We start from the raw sequence: 21,854 nt of genomic DNA, 5'->3' as shown, positions 1-21,854 counted from the left end.
CAGTGCTCTCACCCCTCACTCACCCTCAAACACACTTGCAACATCTCTCCCTCACTCTTGCTTTCTCTGTCTCATTACTGTGGCAGAGAGAGAGAAGGGAGGGCAGTGTGTGCATCCAGAAGTCTGTTCAATTACACCTGCTGCAGGGTCCCTGCTAAGCCGACTAATGGAACGCAGCATGTCTCCTGACAGGCTGGCCACAGTGCTAGCTAGCCCAGTAAAAAGCTTCATTTAGCTTCTCACAGCTCGAAAAGTTAGCAAGACTGAGAAAAGTCATTACTTACCCTGTAACAGTGCAGCCACTAAAGCCAGAAAAAGGCATTGAGTTTTGAAATCTAAACTTATGTATGTTACTAAATTGTTAATGTGTCTATAAACTACAGAAAGTGCATCAATTTATTTTTATTTTTTATTAGACTAGACCATGTTTGCTATTGTCCTACTGTTTATCCTGAGTAAAAAGCACAGTAATGCTTCACTAATAAAGTATTAAAATAAATTGATTTTGATTGATTTTCAGTGGAGATGTGTTACCTGGCATCTGGGGTCGTTTGCATTACAGACAGTGAAGTGGGTTTACTCAGGATTGCAGGAGACTTAGCAGGAGATGTGGCCATGCCCCTTCCGGACTGCTCTAAAGCCTCTTTTGATAAGAAAAGCAAGATAAGAGCGCTCTATTAGAAGCAGGAGCAACAAGGCTGAGACTAACGGCAATACAGGTTTAAAGATTGCACTCTTGATACACCTTACCAAAGATGAATATGCAAGCCAAAATTAAAATACTGAAATTATACTACTAAAATCAAACTGTCAACTTAATGTGGGGATCATTAAGCACATAATTCTGAATAAATACGAGTAAAATATTTCAACTCACCGTGTGTGTCTATTCTGATATCTCGAGGAGCAGGAGCAGGTTGTGGGCTTTTTATATGTGAGTGTTGCACTTCAGGATGTACCTCTGCAACTTCATGCACACTGTGGACCACAGACACAATACAGTTTTTAACTTGGATTGGGAGGACTGAAGAAGCTTTACTGTCATTTCACCACATGCAGAGTCCTAAATGCCATTTCTGTGGGTCCAATGTGATACATAACACAAACGTACTTATGATATGACCTTAAAAACACGATGTATAAGACTTGTTGCATTAATGTATCTTATTTAAGTAGGTGCAGTTTGAGTGTTCGTCTTCCTGTCTACTTGATTTACCTGGAAGGCAAATCTTGGTGGGAGGGACCTTCTGGCTGTGGATCCCCAGTCTTAGTGTTTGAGTTGCTGAGCTCAGCTTGAGTAGCTTGTTTAAACCTAACAAGAATAAAAGAGGAGACTAAACATAGAAAGGATTGGTTCTTGCATTCTGCAATGACAAACGCTAAAGATGTAAAAGGAAGCAGAAGTAAAACTGAACATAATTAGCTAGCTAGTTAATTTCTCTTTGGCTTATGTAGTTCTACCTGCTGTAATCGAGATGTGTCTGGCATAGCTGCTGATCCTGTCTCCTGAGCTTGTCTTCCTGCTCGATCAGCCGTGCCTGCAGCCTCTCTCTCTCCATCTCCAACTGCATCTTCTGCAGCAGCAAGTGGTGTCTTTTCTCCTCCCAGTCTTCACGACCCAGCAGAGGTCTAGTCAGAGTTTGCTCCACAGTTAAAGCTTTGATATTTTCACTCTGGAGCCTGTTTGTTGATACATGATTAATTTTTTTTATATCCTAACATTATTCTTGATTACCTTGATATATTGCACAGTTAGAATAAAACTACCGGAAAATAATGTATTCAAATAGGATGACAGATCAGGGGTGTAATAGAGTCCTACTGTACCTTTCACAATTGTGTCTGTTAGTTTGGTGGCTATTCTCCAGACTAGAGCCATTATAACTTCTCTGCTGCTGTGTTACACCAACACTGTTTTGACCAGTGCATTGGCAGTGCTCACATCTGTGGTAGGACTCAGAGTTTGACTCCCTGCACTCGTTTTTCTGACTCTTGTGCCGTTTGATTTGCCCATCAGTTGAACTGAACTCACTAACACAGGAAAAAGAGCCATGGTTGCTGCAGGTTTGATCTGCTCCTCTTCCTCCATCACCAGTCCTGTGCATGTGATGCTGTTGTGGTTGAATAGCAGCAATACCAAGGTATGAGCCATCAAAGAGTGAGCCATCAACTCTGCCAGTAGATGTTCTGCTGCAGACTTCCTCACTTCTGAGCACCTGGACAGAAAAGAGAGTATAAATATGGCATTTTGGCCAATTTAGGAATCCTGTAAAAGCTATTCAGCCAAAAATAACATGCTCCACTATAAAACGAATGCAGACTAGGGCTACAGACTGAAATTTACCAATACTCAATTGGGTGACATTTACCAAATTAATTTGCTCAAGTTGTTCTATGCAGTAAAAGCTTTCACCCTCTACTTCAAAGAGCTGTTCCATACAATCTCACAGATCACATTTTTGTATCTTTTTAAAGGTGTCAAATCCATTTTCTCTCATTGTACTTTCATAATTACAGCAATTGTAGTATGTGACAGTAAATGTGTTGGGATATATGAACAATTAGGCAGTACAGCCTGAAGTAATCCAGAGTAGACAGTTGCAAGGAACTCAAGCTTCTGCTACCCTACTTCTTTATGCTTCCACTATGCAGGTGTACTGACATAACCTTAGTGCTGGTCTGGGCGGAATTCAAATCATTCTTCAAAACTGTAAACTGGACTGTGGCCACAACCAAAGATTACAAGGACAAATTTCAACTGAGTACAATTGGCAGGTAAGCCAAGGTCAGCGACATTATGAGATAAACATAAGAAGGAAAGACCATCTTACAGTTGACTGGGGAAGAGACTGTGACTAATTTGCTGAGGGTCAGAGAGCAGGCAAACACACATTATTCAGAGCCACTGCAGGACAATGAGGCTAGCCAAGTCATCTATTCTGACATAGGCTGAAGTCAGAGAGGCGTCTTCACTTCTAGTGTCACCTTGAGAGTTTTCTCTATGTTGTAGTCATATTTAACCAGTGACTATGGAGGAGTTTTTTTATAACCCCAATTCAGAAAAAGTGGAGACGTGTAAAACAAATAGAAACAGAATGCAATGATATACAAATCTCATCAACCCATAATCTATTCAAAATAAAACATAAACAACATATCAGACGTTGAAACTGAGACATTTTCCCATTTCATGGGAAATATTAGTTCATTTTAAATTTGATGGCAACAACACATCTGAAAAAAGTTTGAAGAGGGTGATGTTTACCATTGTTTATCATCCCCTGTTCTTTTAACAACTGTCTGTAAACATCTGGGAAGTGAGGAGACCAGCTGCTGAAATTTTAGAAGAGGAATGTTGTCCCATTCCTGTCTGACGCAGGATTCTAGCTGCTCAAGAGTCCTGGGCTAATGCACCCCCATACCATCAGAGATGCAGGCGTTTGAACTGTCCGCTAATAAAAAGTTGCATGGTCCCTCTCCTATTTAGTCCACAGGACACAACATCCATGCTTTCCACAAAAAATTAAAATCTTTGATTCATCTGATTACAGAACAGTTTTCCATTTTGCCTCAGACCATTTTAAATGAGATTTGGCCCAGAGACCACAGCAGTGTTTCTGGATCTTGTTCACATATGGCTACTTCTTTGCATGATACAGCCCAGGACTGTTGAGCAGCTAGAATCCGGCATTAGATAAGAATGGGACATTACTCTCCTAAAATGCTAGCAACTGGTCTCCTCACTTCCCAGATGCTTACGTACAGTTGTTAAAATAACAGGGGAGGCTACAAAATGGTTGCAAAATGTGTTGCTGCCATCAAAGTGAAAATGAGCTAATATTTTCAATGAAAAGGTGAAATGTGTCAGTTTCAACATCTGATATATTTTTTATGTTTTATAGTGAATAAAATATGGGTTGATGATATTTTAAATCATTGCATTGTTTTTATTTACTTTTTTCGCATTGTAGGAATGTGACATCTATTATGCCACTTAGCCGTGGGACAATGAACTTTTGTATGTTTCCAGTAAATGTTTTTATTCCTGAGTGAAAGATGAATAGGTCTACCATACGTCCACTGCATTTGCACTTACCTTAACATACGCAAGAGCAGATCAGTGATTGTATTTACAATCTCAAACATTACCTTAGTATGGGCTGGTGTTTGGCTGAGCTGGGCAATAGACTGGTTGAGCTTTGCCTGTTGTTGAGAAAGGTATTGTTGGTAGAGCCCAAGTAGCTCCTGGCACTCTTTGTACTGCTGCTGCAGGCCTAGAGGACCAAGGTTAAGAAACTAACATAGTTATAGAACAACAAAACTAAACACAACTGAACCAAACCTTTGTGGGCCAAAACACACAGCAACCAACCCCTAGAAAAACTGACTCTTGGTTAAAATTTGTGGCTGAAAGGCTTGAATATTTTGAGGAAAGAGACAATATTTTAATAAGTTGTGCTTACATGACTTCTAAAAGTGGTCATTACCTATGTTAGCATTTGAGAAAAGAAAAGGTTCGCTTACAACCTAAAAGGATAAAAGACAGATTTAGATTGACAATCTGAATTAAACCCTTGTTTCTGCAATCAATTACACATTGGACCAGAAAGGCAGAAAGAACAGTAATGTTGAAAGCAGAGAGGGAAAACAAGCCAGCAAAATCAAAGTTGTTGTTGTGGCAGAGAGCTTTCACCATCTGTGTTGGGCCAAGCTGTGTTGAGCTGAGCTGGGCAGTGCCGTGCCGTGCCAGGCTATCTGCCAGACAGAGAGCTGGCAAACGCAAGTAAACTAATCTGGAGCGCAACTACAGCGCCTCAGGAGTCCACTAATGACAGTGGCAGCACACACCACACCAGCATATACAAAGATAATGAGCACGAGAATGGAGAGACTACGCACAGACACATTCAATAATCAACCCCAGTCTGACTCTCACTTCCTTTCTAGTACACACACAAACACAGCAAGACATGGGAGCACAAATTCCCCACCTGCGCTGTAAACAGCCCACACACGTACACTACAATAAAGCAAGTGGTACACACACTCCTACCCAAGCTGACCATAAAGTGTGTTCCTCCAGGCCATATCTTTTTATGATGGTGGCCCTGCTCCCACAGCTGATGAGTTTCTCAGCATCGGTTTGAAAAAAAAAAAGGCCCCATTTTAAGAGAAAATCAAAGTTCAAAGTAGAGTCTTATTGAAGGAATAGTTGGCGGAACACTCCATAAGAAAACACTTTGGTTGTTAGAAGACTTCAATCAGGCTGTGGAAATGAAACAGAGAGAAAAAGAAGAGAGCAGGGATGACTTTGAATTGAGGACTAGACACCAGACAAATGCAATCCAGCAGCTTCCATAAACACTAAGAAAATGTGAGGAAACACTTTGATTGAACTCTCCATCTAACTAAGGCTCTTTTACAGCTGCACTGATATTGTCCATGGATGTAGTTCTATATGGTAAGCTTGAGGACATCACAAGGACATCACATCATGTAAACCTGTGCTGAGAGGTCTATTTATGCAGCATGAATAAGGGTCTTGAAGGGGAGATACTGAATATGCTTATCCAGCTTATACAACTCACCTCAATCCAAGATAGAGTTATGTGTTGATTCAAAAAATGTACGCTGCTCATATTTCACTATAGACTCATATAAAACACCATTTCCACATGATTTCTCATGCCTAAAATAAATGTTTCCCAACAGACACAAACATACAGTATAGTACACTGGATACAAAACCTAAATTCAAATCAGCATGGTGCAGACCGCACTCAAAACCGTCTGTGCAATAGGACTGCAGTATGGCATCCTAAATGAAGCTAACATGTTAATGTGTTGACAGGTTGACAACATGGAGGGACACTGATAAGATTCCACCTTTCTGCCCATTGCCACACTAAACATGCTTCTTCCGCAGCCTTGGACTTCAGCCAGTAGGGGCCAAGCACTCAGTACCCCATTTTATATCAGAGCTGCAAAGTACCAACAATGACTTACTCCTCCTCCCTGCTCCAAAAATACTCAGAATCAAGGGCTTGGGTTGAAGAGGCTTCAGACAGGGCCTGTCAAAATGATTCACTTCCCTGTCAGGTCGAGGCTCAAATGAAATAATGAAATCCACTTCAAGGTGGAACAAATTTGCACAGGAGGGGGGAATATTTTAAAGCCTGCTTTAGCACACTGTGCCAAACAGATTGAGCCTGAGAGGGAATGTAAGAGAAGCAGGAGCGAAGACCGATGTGTATGGATGTGTGTGTAAGGAAGCAATGATGGGGAATTAATAGAAGAAGACAGTTAAGATAACTATTTCAGTACTACTGAGTCTAAGTCACACAATAAACCATTAACCTTCCTCTTGTGTTAGGGTCGGCACCGACCCATTTTCAGTTTTAAATGCATAAAAAAACCATATACATTTGTTTGTTACATCAAGGCTTTTTGACTTTGTCAGTAACCTCTATTTCAACAAAATAAAAAACATTTAAAACTTCTAACTAAATTATGAAATGCTCTTAATGAAATTATGACATTTGTGATGTTAGGGTCGGTTTCGACCCACTTCTAAAAATAAGGTTATAAAGCAATATTTATAGCAAAAACTGAAACAATAAGTGCACTGTCAGCATAAACACTGACAGCCAGCTCCTCTCCCAATCATGTGAGCTTTAGGTGACTCTTGTTTTCCTGTATAGCTGCACAAATACAGAACAAACAAACAAACATGGACGCGTCCAGACGTGTGAATTCAGTATTGAATTGGTGACTTGCAGAGTTCACATCTCCAATTTACAGCTTCAAAAATGAGAAAGATTTTAAATAAGCCAAGTTCTGGATAGTATTTTTGGTAAAAATGAGGAAGTAAACACAGAGGAACAAAGCGACATGCATAAGCAGGTTTCTGAGGAGGAAGACAATGTAAAGTTTCATCCAGAAGAGATAGACACATCTGATGAGTCTGATAAGGAGGCCACTATTGAAGAATTTGCTGAAAGTCCAAAGACGGTAAGATCTTTTGGAGGTCAGTACCTCATGATGCACATGGTAGGGCAGCTGCTGCAAATGTCATCAAAATGACCCCTGGATTCACAAGGTTTGCTGTGACGAGAGTCAGTGACATCAAGACATGTTTTGAGCTTTTTATGCCATTGTCACTAAAAAGAGTAATTCTTGTTTTGACAAACCTTGAAGGAAAAAAAAAGTCCATGGTGACAAGTGGAAAGACATTGATGAGGAACACCTAGATGCTTACCTTGGTGTTCTTCTTCTTGGTGGAGGGTACAGATCCTGCAATGAGGCCACTGATAGTCTCTGGGACGCATCAACAGACAGAAATATTTTTCGCGCAACAATGTCACTTATGGTATAAAAATCTGGGCAGCCTGAGATTCAAAAACAAGCTATGCCTGGAATTTACAGATTTACACAGGCAAAGTTGCTGGTGGCATCCCAGAGAAAAATCAAGGAAAACGTGTGGTCCTCGATATGACTACTGGACTGCAGAGTCACAATATCACTTGTGACAATTCTTTGTACCAGCTATGACCTTGGATAAGAGCTTCTCAGGAGGAAACTTTTAGTGAAATTTTAGTGAAATAATTTTATTTTTTGGCTTTTCCTTGAAGTAAATGTATATGGGTCAAAACTGACCCGTAACACCATAGATGTTACTATTGTTAAAAATATAAAAAAAAAAAAAAAAAAAACTGAACAAAATTATTAAAGTGATGTGTTCTAACAACCCTTAATAATGGTAAGGTAACAAAACAATCTTGTATTTATTTATATTTTTCTATTGAGGTTCATTTTACTATGTTCTTATACTAAGATTGAGGGGTATGCTGACAAAAAAAGCCCCAAAAGGCCCACACCTAAAACATTAAAACTAATATTTTCATTGAAAAAGAAGCCTAACAAGGTAACCAACAAATGAGAAACAAATTACATGAGAAATAATTTTTTTTTGTGTGTATTTTACAGCTGATTTAGGACACGGGTCAAAACTGACCCGTTAACACAAGGGATGGTAACAGAAAGCTAACACAAGAGGAAGGTTAAATAACTCCACAAGTCAGCTAGCAATTATGTTGAAAATAGATTTAAAATCTCAAGACCAAACAAATACAAACCCAGTCCAATCAAAGACCTCAGTCACAATTAAAACGGCAATCCCAATTTTTATTAACAGATTATGTTGCATAATTCAACATGACGAATTATGCAAATTATCTTGTGACTGGCATATGCCAACTCAGTTCAACCAGTCAGAACTAAAATACTTTTAAGCCAGTAAGTAGTACTTCAGTACAATGAAATACCTTAGCTAGGGAACACCCTACAAAGTACCTGGCTTTATCGAAATCACTCCTAGAATAAAAGGTATGTGTAACACACAGTCCAGACAGAAATAAAGTCGGGCATAAGGGTTCTCCAGAGACAAGCTTCTGATGTATGCCAGAAAAAGTTCACTTGGAAAACCAGATTTCCACATTGTAAATGCCATCTATGCAAACCTGGTAGGGTAAAAATGGATTTAGGTCTGGCAATCCTCTATCACAACACGCAGCATTTTTCAGTGACATATCCTAACAGGGCTGTTGCTCCCCTCTCGCCGTGGCCTCAGGATTCCCTCCAATTTTTTCTAACTCAATAGATGACATTAGCTGTAGTATCTGCTGTGCCTTTCCTTGGATACACAAAGTAGAATGGTGCACTGTGTTAGTAACGGCACCTTGACTTCTGTCCATGCAAACATGCATTGAAGTACAAAAGGCATCCTTCCTTTCAAAAACATGAATTTAGTCCTCTGTGCCAATCAGTTCCAAATGTCAGCTGAACACCCAAATATCAAGGGTATTTTCTCCCTCTCATCCTAGGTGGCTTGGGGCTAAGGTATAGCCCTACATTCTTTATACCCCTGACAACCCTAAGTCTTGGTTAGATAAGATAAGCTGAGGCGTAATGGAATTAGACTTGACAAGACTCTTATTCAATGTGTTTGCCTTTGGTGTCTCCTTAACCTTTCAGAGAAGTGCTGAAACCTCCTGCCTGAGAACAGCCTTCATGACTCTTGCGCGCACTTTAAAAGACTACGTTATCCCCCCTGGGTTGCTTGGATCCCAATGTATTTTCCTCTCAAATACCATTTTAATGGAGTTTAGAAGTTTGGCGTAAATGCCAAGTCTCTGAGCCAAAGTGCCTTTAATTGAGTTGTGCTTCCCTAATTTTCCCTGCTGCCGTTGCCAATCGTGCAATTTACCAGCCGGGTCATTTACTCTTCATATTTCACGATGTTTTTAACCTACATTGACTACTGGCCATACTCTGGTTTGACCTAAGTGGAAATGTTATGTAGACAGATTGTGGGGTCCAATAAGCAGCATACTATCACTCCAACACAAGCATTCACCTCATGCTGGACAACCAAGAATCAGCTGGTGACCTGCCTGATCTAATTTTGTAACAACAAACTGGTAGATATTCTACACTTAATGTTCAGCATTCAGGGAGGGTTACAAAAACACATGGAGAAGGCAAATATAGTAGTAAGTAAGTAGTTTAAAGTAAACATCAAAATGAATCTTTGGATAATATGATAATTTTGATCGTCCGGGCCATGTCTCCAACCATGAAATTGATTCTGTACACAACAACAGATATGCTACAAGCACAAGCAAAGCACAACCACAGCAGGCATCAAATAATTTAGATGCATCTACCCTGCTTTTCTGCTTTTTTGTATCACATTGAAGAGTCTGGCCAGAGGCTGTACGGGGGTTTACATAAGACAACACTGCCCCCTGTGGATTTTCTTGTGGAATAGCACATAAAGCAACAGCACCATATAACCACCAATAAACGATTAGCAACAAGTTAGGACGATATTCCTAAGGTGTTGCTAATTGTTTAGGGATAGATGGCCATGTGTCACACAGTCCTAGACAATGGGGGATTTTACTGAGTTGTCTCTCCTTTTATGTTGAAATTCTGCTAATCACTAATGGCAGTGAATAATGTACTGTAGCCTCTTCAGTTCCTGCCCCACTGTTAGAACCATCATATCCAATAAATCTCGAGTGAACTCATAGCAGTGGATACTTTTTGCATTAGCCATAGCAGTGCATACAGTATAAAAGCAATCAAAATACCTTCAACTACAATTTAAAACATAAAACATAAAACATAGACTTCTGAAGATTGCTCAGACACAGCTAGTGATTTAAACCACTGTGACATATCACAACTGCAGTCAATCACCACTTTCAGAGAGCACGTTCAATGCACTGACATTAAATTAATAAAATACAATAAATCACATCAGTTAAACGTGAGAGTCTACGTACCTACCTTGTAACTACCTTGTTTTGTTCTTAAAAGGATACTCTCTCGCTCCTGTGCTATAATGAGGTTTTGTTGTTCTAGCTGTTGGATCTTGCGTTCAAAATTTTCCTGCTCATCTTTGAGACGCTGCACTGACTCTTCTTTCTGCTCACTCACTCTGTAGAACAGGAAAGAAAAAACTATGCTGAGTATTAGGTATCCTGAAACATTACAAAAGAACCTGGGAGTACAAAAGAAAACTTCAGGTGTCACTTTAAATTGTGTTATCCATACATGCATGGTAATACCACTGTCTCACAGCTCATTGTGAAATGATGCTGGCTACCTGGCGAGTTCTTCGATGAGATTTGCAATCCGCCGCTTATCTTCTGGACAGAGGTCCTTCAAACAAGCCTGCCTTATGGTTCTGCTGGTCTCAGAGATTATCTATGCAAAGCATTATAAGCAAGAAGAAGATATTAACAGAGACTAATGATGACATTCTCTAACCCACAAGAGGCCCTTTCATTCTTTGTACAAGTATTTCTAGAAAAGACAGGAGGCAGAGCTGGAGGTAGCAAAGCTTAAGATGTTGAGGTTCTCTTTGGGAGTGATGAGGATGGACAGGATCAGGAATGAGGACATCAGAGAGACAGTTCATGTTAGATGTTTTGGAGATAAAGTCAGAGAGGCCAGATTGAGGTGGTTTGGACATGTTTAGAGGAGAAACTGTGAATTATCGGTAGAAGCATGCTGAGGTTGGAGCTGCCAGGCAGGGGGTCTAGAGGAAGACTAAAGAGGAGATATTATAGATGTAGTGAGAGAGGACATGAAGTTAGTTGGTGTGAGAGAAGAGGATGCAGAGGACAGGGTTAGATGGAGGCACATGATTTGCTGGGGCGACCCCTGAAAGGGAGCAGCCGAAAGGAAAAGAAGAAGACTCCATTAATGGAGGAGAGAGACACTACCTTATACAAACTAATACTTTACCTGTGACTGAGGGAGAAACGTGTTCAAATGTGGAGCAAAGGTGGGCTCTGTGGCAGCCGTACTAATCTGATGGGCTGACACTTTTTCCTTAGTACAAATCCCAGAGCGACTGCTTTGTAAGTGACCATGTTTCTTGGCACCTTTCTTTACTGTAGCTTCATTCTTGCAATCAGAGCTACGTCTGGCACGTACTTTAGAACTTATTTTAGCGGATGTACCGGTAATGCATGGTCCCATGTCTCCGTCCACACCTGGGACAATTTGTAGAAACAGTAGATATTATGTAGAAATAAACTGTTCTGAATTGATCAGAAAGTGTCAAAACACTAACGTTATCACAGAGACTCACCAGGAATAAATGATAAGGGCTGTTCCTCGTCTGACACTGCTACAAAGAAAGGAGAAAACACTCAGTTAACAGCTAGCGTTGTTGGAGTAGTAAGCTAGCTTATTGGTAATATAAGACCTAACGGGACTAATTATTAATGATAGCAAACATTCAAACTTTTCCAACTGTGTTAAAGCAAAAATATTTAACGTTAATGCTGACTTGAAGAGATGAGCTAACCTAACCAGCTGTCTTACTTCCTTAGGAATAACCTGTCAGCATTGACACCTAATCCCCCTTAAATATATGAGACTCGCTCGACAAGTTTTACATCTCACAATCCAATATGTGCGAATAAGCACTGGACCAAAAGTTAATACAGCACAATAAAAGCAATGATACCGTCATTCGCCCAAAAGATCCCAGAATGTTCACTTGTTCTTGAAGCTGCCGCCATGTTGAATCAACCGCCACCACTCCCAGGGAACCAAGCGTTGCTAAGGGATTGCAGTCCCGCCTTTCGGTTACAATAGAAGAGCCGATTGGTTAGGCTGTAGAGAGACGGTTTTCTATTGGCTCAAACGAGTGTCAATTTTGCGTCAGAAAGGCTGCATTTGTGGCTTCCTCTATGTGTTCAGCGTTTCTATTAGAAGCTATGTAAATGATACAAAGCAGATAACTGCTGAGGATGCTTGCAGGGTTTTGTACAAAGTCGTGATTGCAGTCCTGGAAATGGAAGAGATGAAGGACAACCTGGCGTTTAAAGGCGTTGCCGAGAGTCTGACGCTTGGCATTACTCGAATACTCGGTCTGTGTATGGGTTTGGCTCTGAAACTATAGTGTCAGTGTTTGGGTTAGCTAACAAGAGACCGATGTTATGATGGTAGCTAATGTCTGAATTTGTCCCTGCCGCTCCAGAAAACATGGCCGGTGTGTCCGATGTGCGTTTCGCAGAGAGGGAGCCTGCAGAGAAGAGGAGCCTGCTATCATGGGAACAGGTGAAATAAAAATGCACCTTGAATTTAGGTTTAAATTGAGTATGTCCACTGTTGCATGTCACGTTATAACAAATCGGCTGTATTTATTCCCCAGAAAAACACTTGTATTTTGCCAGAGGACCTGCGAGATTTCTATCTGACAACTGATGGATTTACACTAACATGGGGCGTTAAACTAGACCGTAGGTGACATGTTAAATTCAAATGAATATATACTGTGAATATAACATAGATTATATGGTAATTTAGAATATAGCTTTAGAAATATTTAAAGACTGTGTGAAGGTTCTTGTGTTGTGTGATGCATTCATAAGTGTGGGTGGGACTGTCTTTCAGATGAGTCTGTTCCCTTAGGATACATGATGATTAACAGTGTGTCCAGACTGTGCCCACTGCTCCAGCCACAATCACTTTTCTCTCTTCCTAATGCACCCTCACTGGCTGACCTGGACTGGGAGGAAAATGGCACAGAAAGGGGTAAAACTTGCCTTTCAGAGCCTAATGTGGACCTAACTCAACAATTACAGCGTGTCAAGTTCGATTAAGTCTGTTTGTGTGTGCTCAGTTGTGCAGAAAGCAGGCTAATTAATGAAATGTTGATGGGAAAGTAAATATTTATTCAAGAGTCATTAATGTTATCTGCCAGGGTTGGAGCATTCTCCTCCAGCACCACATTTTGATTCAAGGAGCCGCATCTTTGAACTGGATTCATGTGGTGGGAATGGCAAGGTGTGCCTGGTCTACAAAAACTGCACAACAGGTGTATTGTTTGATACTCCTGATATTTCTCTCATATTTATACTAATAAATGAAAGATCTAATTATGTTCCAATAATATATCCTAAATCTTATGTTCGTCTTTGTGTTTTCTATTACTTAATTTTTTTTTTAGGTATTGTAGCCCAGCAGAGTGAAATCTGGTTCCTCGATCGCTCTCTGCGCTGGCATTTTCTGACACCAACCTTCACATCCTACTATCGACTGATGATAACCCACCTTGGTCTACCTGAGTGGCAGTATGCCTTCACCCCTTATGGCCCCAGCCCACAGGCCAAGGTAGCAAAAGGCCTTTCAGCTTCTATAGTACTATATCGCTATAACTAAAATTCAACATAATGTCCTTTCTGTCCTTTGCTTTTATATTTCTACAACTTTCAAATTTAATGGCTGCTTATATAGCAGCTGTAGGTCAGTTGGTAAGGCACTTGTCCACGGACCACAGGGTCAGTGGTTCGATCCCCGGTCCAAGCTATGTTTCGAAGTTTCCTTTGGCAAGACACCGAACCCCAAGTTGCTCCCGGTGGGTTAGGTGAGCACTTTGCACGGTAGCCACCGCCAACGGTGTGTGAATGAGAGGCAACATTGTAAAGCACTTTGGATAAAAGCGCTACATAAGCGGCTATTTACCATTTATAATTTTAAACACTTAAACTCTCTGCAGGTGAGAAAAATATATATTTTATTCATTCAGTTCCCTTAACAATATATTACAATGTTTGATCAATTTACACTTTAACAAAATGACAATCCAATTTAAGTTTTATGACAAATCAGCTTCTTAATGAGAAATATAAAAAATTCTTTTTACCTCCTATTCACTGAATGCCAAAGTTCCTGAGATGGTACATTTCCTAGCTGGCTCATAAGGAAATTAAAAAGTAGGATTTGTGCAAATTCTCCATATTTTCCTTTAACCCATTCCTAATGTACATTGCGTCTGTTCAAAGACCCAAAGTTTAAAGTTGTGTCTGTTCCTTGTACAAAACTACACTTGCCAGTCAGCTACAGCTGTTAAGATACTTGTTAACACATACAGTTTAGTGAAAAACGTTAGGACACTCTATGAGAGCCTGCATCTTTTTTAGGCACATGGATATCTAATATCCATTTTAACAATACTGAGAGATTCAAGTAATGTAACTAAACGATTAATACTGAAGAAAATACTTTTTAAAACTCTTTGTAAATTGTAAGTAAAAAACAAAATGCAATTTTTTGAATAAATGAGGACATCCGCAATTTATTCCCTCTTAAATGGCTAGAATCACATACAGGTGTATCATATCAGATACACATGCTTAAAAACTTAAAGCTGGAGCAGAACTGGACCCTACAACATGACAATGACTCAAGAAAACAGTAAATCCACCAAGGACTGGCTGAAAACTAAGAGTCCTTGAATGGCTGTCAAAGCCCAGATCTTAATCTCATCCAGATGCATGTGGGGTGACTTGAAATTGGCTGTACATGCTAGAAACCCCTCTAACATCTAACAGCTGAAAGAATTCTGTGTAGAGGAGTGGGGGACACATTCCGCAGAGACTAGTAGACGGCTATAAAAAGCATCTCACTGGAGTTATTTGAGGCAAAGGGTGTAACACTAGCTATTAGGGGGCAGGGTGTCCTGACCTTTTACTCAGTTAGAATACGCAATTTCGTTATCTTTAATAATATTAATATTTGGTGTTTAACCACAATTACTGACTTTATTTTCCAGGGATAAATAAAAACAAGATTAGACATATAATATGTGAACATTTCTTAATAAAGAACTGAATATTTAATGCGGTGTCCTAATTTTTTCACATGACTGTATCTAATCAGCCAATCAGATGGCAGCATCTCAGTGCATATAGGCATACAGACATGGTCCAGACAATCTGCTGAAGTTATAACTGAGCATCAGAATGGAGAAGAAGAAGATGATTAAAATGATGAAAGAAATTTTTTAAAAAATGTTACGTCTAATGACAAACAACATGAAATCATGATCCATCCTTCCTTTTTATTAAAAGTTCAGGCTGCTGGTGGTGGTAAAATAGTGTGGAGGATAATTTCTAAACATACTTAGTATAAGTTTAGTGCTGTACTTAAGTATTGTTACTGAACATTTGTATAACTTTATGGCCACGGCTTCTGAAGGCTACTTCACACAGGATAATGTGCCATGTCTCAAAGCTAAAACCATCTCAAACTGGTTTGAACATGTCAATGAGTTCACTGTATTCAAATGGCATCCACAGTCACCAGATCTCAATCTAGCAGAGCCTTATGAGATGTGGTGAAATGGGAGAGTCCCATCATTCATGCACAGCCAACAAATCTGCAGCAACTCTGTGACCCTTTTATATGGGTGAGGACCAACATCTCTAAAGAATGTTTCCAGCACCTTGTTGAGTCTATGCCACAAAGAATTAAAACAGTTCTGAAGGCAACCCAGTTCTAGCAATGTGTACTTAAAAAAAAATAAATAAATAAAAATGGCTGGTGAGTGTACAGGTATGTCCATTATTTTAAACTATATTATATCTTCCATCTACAGCAGTGGGCCTCTCTTTACCAGCCCCTGACCTTTAGCTGTGAACTCAGCCTGGCTGATCCTGCGGGAGATTGTTATCTCAACAAGCTGGATCCTACGAAGGCCTTCAAAGGTAAAGCCAAAGTGTCTGCCCCAAAGAAGAAGCAGCCAACACAGTGCAGTTTAGGGAACACTGCCAAGAGCCAAGGCAGTACAGGAAGATATGGTGCGTCAAAACGGTGAGATGGTTTTCTTTTGAGGAAAACCTTTTAATCATGTCCAGATAACCAATGTGACCAGAAGAGCAGTCAGCAGTAGAGTTGATGGTGTCTTTGTTTGCTGCTGTACACTCCATATTCCACACTCTGAGTGTGGAATGCTTGTTGCTTAAATAGATGGACAGTTTTTTCTGTCCAAACACACCTTCCATTGCTGATGTTTGTTATGGTGAAATGAGGCTTTCTGAAGAAGCCAGACACATCAGCCACATAATCATTACTCACAGCCTCATTTAACACAGTGTTCACCATTGACACCTCCTGGTAAAAATAGTTCAAAGCAGCCAGTTCACAAATTCAGATCATGTGCTGCGAACATGGCAACCAATTGTACCACTGCTGTAACCACTAATAATAATGACTTCAATATAACTGTAACTTAACTTTGTTTGGCTGTTGTAAGTATCTCAATTTTGAATGTGATACACAGCAACAATTCTGTACTTGATATATGTTTTACAAATCAGAAATAGGGGAAAGCTGGCATGTTTGTAAATGAAAATGAACAGGCTGAAAATAATCAACTCAACAATAATCAATAATGCAACTCAACCTAATTTGCATTGTGAAACTCTAAATGAAGCTTCAAAGGAAACTGCTTTCTGTGTTCAACGGGTGCCAATGCTTTCATATAAAATAATACATCATAACTAAGTATAAGTGTATAAAAATGCATGTTGCATTTTGTCTGTAATAAACCATCAAGGTAGGCTTAGGTATTCTAAATACCACTATGGCCCTTGTGTCACTGCACTGTCTCCCTCATGCTGTACAACTCACCAAGATAAAATGTGTTAAGCCTTTTGATCTCAGCGCATAAGAAATAATATTTTTTTGAACTTTGGGTCTTTGGTGCCCCTACAGAGTTAACCAGAATACATTTTAGACTGCTATGTGCTGGATTGTTGAAAAGATGAACATTTATATGATCTTTAGTTTTGCTCTTTAAGCATTGTATCTGTTTTATTTTCTAAAAGACATGTATTTTTTTTTTTTTAATATTTAGGTGTTTAAATGCAGCATTTTATTAAGGCACATTATGCATTCTGGGAGGCTAATCACTTTTATTTTTATACGTTGTACATTTCAAGCTCCTGTCAGTGGTCTCCTGTTAATTACTATAATGGATGATGCCAAGGTCATATCAACAGCTATTTCCTCAATAATATAAAGACAAAATAAAGCCAATGAGTGCGTTTGTTCATCATTCACATGTGGAGTGACTCTAGTCATTTATAGTTGTTATAACTAGTATGGTTAGGAGAAATGAGCCAGATCCAGTTCAAAATGTCTAATATTGTGTCCCCGACAGAAAGACCTTCTTGGGGTTAAGCCTTGATTAAGGAATGTTTTAACTGCATATAGATACCAACATAGTTTCACAAGTTAGTCACACATCACAAAAAACTGAGCGTCTCACACACATACATTTGCATAGCTGTTGTTCTGTTTCTCCAGAGGGGCACGGTCCTCTTCCAACTCCACTGCCAGCCCACCACCCTCCCCAGGCAGGGGTTGGTGATGCATTTCCACAAAGACCTTATACAGCCCAGCACCCAACACTCCTCCAATGGGGGGGGCAACCAGAGGAACCCACCACCACCCATTTCCAGACCTGCACGATAAAGACAGAGAGAGATTAATAGATAAAATATTATACTATATACAGTTAAATAAAATATATTTCATACATACACATAGGTATTTAAATTAGGCATTTTAGATTCTTGTAAAGATCAGCTACAACCAACATTGGTGTCAAAACTATACATTCCAGTTAAGTTGACCTGCAGAACAGCATATCCTCACTTAAAAACCAATATATCCTTTCTGTGTACCTGAATACATCAGCTCCCCATCCTGCTATGGCAGTGAAGACCCTGGGTGCAATGTCTCTGGTGGGATTGATGGCATAGCCACTGTTGCTGCCCAGAGAAATGCCAATAAGCAGTACCAAGAGACCCACTGCAAGAGGCTCACTACCTGGTGCAGCCGGTTTGTTCTTCTGGTCAGATAGAGCCATAAGGCACAGCAAAAGCATCGCAGTGCCAAACACCTGGCACACAAAGAACAAACATTACATAGAAAGCTAAGTCGAGATATCTATGTCAGATGATGGCAGTGAATTGCACCTGCCGTTTTCAGAAAGTATTAAAGACCCATGACTTAATGGTACCAAGTAATAACCAGTGGTGTTTGCCAGACATAGTGCTTTGACTTCTGCTCAATGAGTAAAATATTTGTCTCATCAGACCAGAGAACTTTTTTCCAATAACGTTTATAAATACTTTTTTAAATGAAAGCCTTCAGTTTTTGATTTTTTATATTTTTTTAAAAATCTCTAAGATTATGTTTTTACTAATCCTAGATTGTTGGTTTCAGATTGTTTGAAACAAATTGCAATTTCCCATGGTATATTGTATCGTAAATAAACGTTATAACACATTAAAAAGTGAAAAATGTTAAGGGGTCAGAATACATTCTGAACAGACTGTAGCTATAAAACTTTTTATGCAGTTCTATAGATACCTGGTCAATAAATCCAGCAAACAAGGAGAGATATGGTGCAGGATATGTGGCAAAGATACCAGCTGTGGCCTTTACACCAGTCACAGTTAGGTTTCCTCCACAATAATCATTGATGGCTTCTGTATATGGTAAAACATATTGCCAGAAAACTACTGTATGAATGCAAATAACAGCAAAGATTTTTATATCCATGCAGGTGTTCAGTGTTTAGTGTGCATGACAATGCAGTGGGTCCTCACCATAATAGACGGCAAAAATTGTCCCTGCTGCCAGAAACGATCCCAATAGTTGTGCAAAAACATACACAGGGAACATGTTCCATGCAAGGCGACCAAATGTGCACATTGTAAATGACACTGCTGCATTCATGTGAGCCCCTAATGGTGCAAGAAGGCAAAAGAAATAGTAGTAGTAATCAGACTTTCTGTAAAAACTTTCTGTAAGGTTTCCTGAATGTACTGTAGAGTTTATGAAGGTCTGTTCTCATACCTGAGACTTTCCCTCCAACATGTACCCCCATAGCAACACCCAGCGCAAAACCCAGGTTTATGCTGAGGTACTGTCCAAACGCTCCCTGTCCTGTCACTACCTGGGCCACAGATCCCAGACCAAATACCTGGACACAGAGACAACCAGCAGTTCACAGACAAGGTCACATATGATTCTTACAGAGGAGGGAAAGCAATGTGACAAACAGGATATTAAGATTAAAAAACAGATGATTAACATACAATAAACATGTCAATAAAGTGTGAAATGTCAAACACTTCACTTCTTTCCTCAACTTTTAACCCAGTAAAACAGGCTGTGGCCAGCTGACTCAAAAACTGCAGTTAGTCATTCAGGAAACAGGAAAAGTTTGCTTCCTCCTACAAAAGGCCTGTATATTTAGGTTAAGTGTAAGTCTGGTTTTCCACTCGCAAACACAGCAAGTTTAGGTCTTTATATCAAACAGAGAATGGCTGTCTGTGTGCTCACATGCTTATCTACAGCATATGTTTACTCCATGTGTCTGTCTGCGTAGTTCATCTGGGGTCCTGAGTAGAGGGTGTACTGAAACAGCTGACAGATAACATGTGACTTTTGCAACCCTCTTTATGTGCCCCACTGCCTGACCACTCATCTAGTAACATCAGATGTCACCCCCTTTAAGCCACCAATCCCCACCCAGGACACCAGCCATGTGACTGTAAAACGGCAAATGTGTTTGGAAAAGAGGGTTATATCAGGGTCATGAGCATTAATAATTAATGACACATGGCTGTTATAGATATGGAGGCTACAATGTTTAAAGCAGTGGGAAGAGTTAAACGTGTTAAACATAATCCAACAAATGCTTCACAAACATATTGAGCTTTCGACATATTTTTATCATCTTTTTTTCTTACCATCATGACATATGTGCAAAGGGTTTCAGCAAGTCCCACACGAAGGGGTTCATTCTTGAGCCAAACTTTGTGTCTAGGTACGTTCACTTGTTTTTGCTGACAGACCCCAAGTTCTACAGACTGCACAATGTCCTTCATGTTGTCCTCTTCTCTGTTTTGAGCTTCTAGTTATTGAGTTGGTTTTGTAATTTAGCAAAAAAAAAAAACACAGGTTCAGACTCCCTTAAAGAACTCATGAAGGGCTTCATAAACTTCTTCATAAAGTCCATAAACAAGCCTGATTCTATCTATCTCCACGCTGTGGTCCAACGTCTCTTCTCCACTCACTCTCTCTGTGTGTGCACACCTCTCTCTGTGTTAGACATACCCATCCGGATATGTCTATATTTTCTAATCTTAACCCACCCCTCCTCCCGGATATGCTGAGACACACACAGACACATCCTCCAATGGCTTTGCATTATTTGAGTATATTTAGCCAGTAAGAAAAAAGATTGAAAGAAAAAAATATATACTGCAAAACATGTATACTGACTATGTAATTGAAAAAAAAGCAAGACATTCTGGCAGAATATACTGAAATGTTTATGAATAAACATTTAGTGACTATAAAAAAATAAAAAACACTAAACAAAATAGTGTTTTGTAATAATGTTTACAAGTGAATGTAACATTTTACATCAGATTGTCCAATTGTAGAGACTGTACCGTTTCCGCATGTTGATTTTGAATTTGTTTTTTATTATTATTATTATTATTATTAAATGTCCTTCGTGCTGAAACCCTCTCATTTTTATCCGGGCACAGGACCGGATAAATTTGTTGAGAAGACATAACTGACCTTGTGCTGAACAGTTTGGCTCAGTGGAGTAAGGGTTAGCAGATTTATTGTGCAGTGTTTCTATTTCCCTGGAACCACAAAAAATTTAAATAAAAATACTGCACACTGGTAATGTGTAACAGTATGGTACTCACAAAATTGGGAATACTTAGTAGTTTTATGTTACATTTTTAGAAAACCATTAGGTGTGTTATCAAGAAATCTTGTTCCCTGATATTCTGTTGAGGACCATATTGGTGAGTCTGTGACTTTTTATGTAGGATCATTACATTAATTATTTTTGTTTTAAATCCAAAATGCAAACCCATAAAAAAACACTCAACAGCCTCTTAACTAGGTAAACCAGTTCAACTCATCTAATCAGCCAATCATGTTGCCTCTCTATAAGCTTGAAACAGTCTGGCTATTCTCCTCTGAGTTCTGGCATCAACATGGCATTTTCACCCAGTGATCTGCCACTAAACCCTAGAGTTGGTCCAGTAGTTCAGCAATTTGTATAATATTCAGACCAGCCTAACTGGCAACAAAAACCAATCAAATTGACTTAAATCACCTTTTTCCCCCCATTCAGATCATCCGGGCCATGTCTTCAAGGCTGATTAGATATTTGTGTTAACTAGCGGATGAACAGGTGTCCCTAATAAAGTGGCTGGTGAGCATATTAGTCTGCTTTACACATGAACACAGGCTCTTAGTGTGCAGCAGTGATGTGGCTGGGACTGAGCACATGTGACCACGCCTGAAACTTGATCATGAGTTTTGAGGTTCAACAGACCCGAACTTTTCACCCCACACAGACGAGCACACTAGTTCCTGTAGCCTTTTAAAAAGACAATTAGCCGTAATTGTTTTCTGGTCTACAGAGAAAAAAATTGTTT

At 39.6% G+C, this 21,854-nt stretch overlaps 3 protein-coding genes across 6 annotated transcripts in view; 1 reads left to right on the top strand and 2 right to left on the bottom strand.

The window, feature by feature from the left end:
• kiaa1328 (KIAA1328 ortholog) overlaps positions 1-12,172 on the bottom strand; it is a 17,580-nt gene extending 5,408 nt beyond the window's left edge. Inside the window, exons 1-11 of one of the 3 annotated variants that reach the window (XM_067503392.1) lie at positions 12,047-12,172; positions 11,666-11,704; positions 11,317-11,567; positions 10,673-10,773; positions 10,389-10,504; positions 4,150-4,274; positions 1,828-2,216; positions 1,462-1,629; positions 1,217-1,312; positions 878-978; positions 535-643 (exon numbers count right to left, since the gene is read on the bottom strand). In XM_067503392.1, the coding sequence (XP_067359493.1) occupies positions 535-643; positions 878-978; positions 1,217-1,312; positions 1,462-1,629; positions 1,828-2,216; positions 4,150-4,274; positions 10,389-10,504; positions 10,673-10,773; positions 11,317-11,567; positions 11,666-11,704; positions 12,047-12,101 (1,550 nt within the window). In that variant the 5' untranslated portion in view covers positions 12,102-12,172. Of the gene's footprint in view, positions 1-534; positions 644-877; positions 979-1,216; positions 1,313-1,461; positions 1,681-1,827; positions 2,217-4,149; positions 4,275-10,388; positions 10,505-10,672; positions 10,774-11,316; positions 11,568-11,665; positions 11,705-12,046 lie in introns of all 3 variants that reach the window. The other 2 variants (XM_067503390.1, XM_067503391.1) reach the window with 2 other exon arrangements.
• Positions 12,173-12,243: 71 nt separating this feature from the next.
• Positions 12,244-17,425, top strand: tpgs2 (tubulin polyglutamylase complex subunit 2). 2 transcript variants are annotated; one of them, XM_067503403.1, is made up of 8 exons: positions 12,244-12,452; positions 12,563-12,642; positions 12,737-12,824; positions 12,979-13,119; positions 13,289-13,402; positions 13,535-13,698; positions 14,305-14,309; positions 15,922-17,425. In XM_067503403.1, exons 1-8 carry the CDS (start codon positions 12,377-12,379, stop codon positions 16,181-16,183), a joined length of 930 nt encoding a protein of 309 aa, XP_067359504.1. In that variant the 5' UTR covers positions 12,244-12,376; the 3' UTR covers positions 16,184-17,425. The 2 variants fall into 2 exon arrangements, with proteins under 2 accessions (XP_067359504.1, XP_067359503.1); XM_067503402.1 differs by lacking the exon at positions 14,305-14,309 and having other exon boundaries at positions 15,965-17,425.
• Positions 14,085-20,490, bottom strand: aqp7 (aquaporin 7). Its single transcript, XM_067503401.1, has 6 exons — positions 20,136-20,490; positions 19,237-19,363; positions 18,987-19,124; positions 18,748-18,866; positions 18,057-18,274; positions 14,085-17,833 (listed from the first exon to the last, which is right to left on the bottom strand). Exons 1-6 carry the CDS (start codon positions 20,271-20,273, stop codon positions 17,635-17,637), a joined length of 939 nt encoding a protein of 312 aa, XP_067359502.1. The 5' UTR covers positions 20,274-20,490; the 3' UTR covers positions 14,085-17,634.
• Between the last annotated feature and the right edge of the window lie 1,364 nt (positions 20,491-21,854).

The sequence above is a fragment of the Channa argus genome, chromosome 5 (genome assembly GCF_033026475.1).
Source record: "Channa argus isolate prfri chromosome 5, Channa argus male v1.0, whole genome shotgun sequence".
Classification (NCBI taxonomy): domain Eukaryota; kingdom Metazoa; phylum Chordata; class Actinopteri; order Anabantiformes; family Channidae; genus Channa; species Channa argus.
Note: the sequence above shows the minus strand (reverse complement) of the source record. Positions and strands in the feature narration are given on the sequence as shown.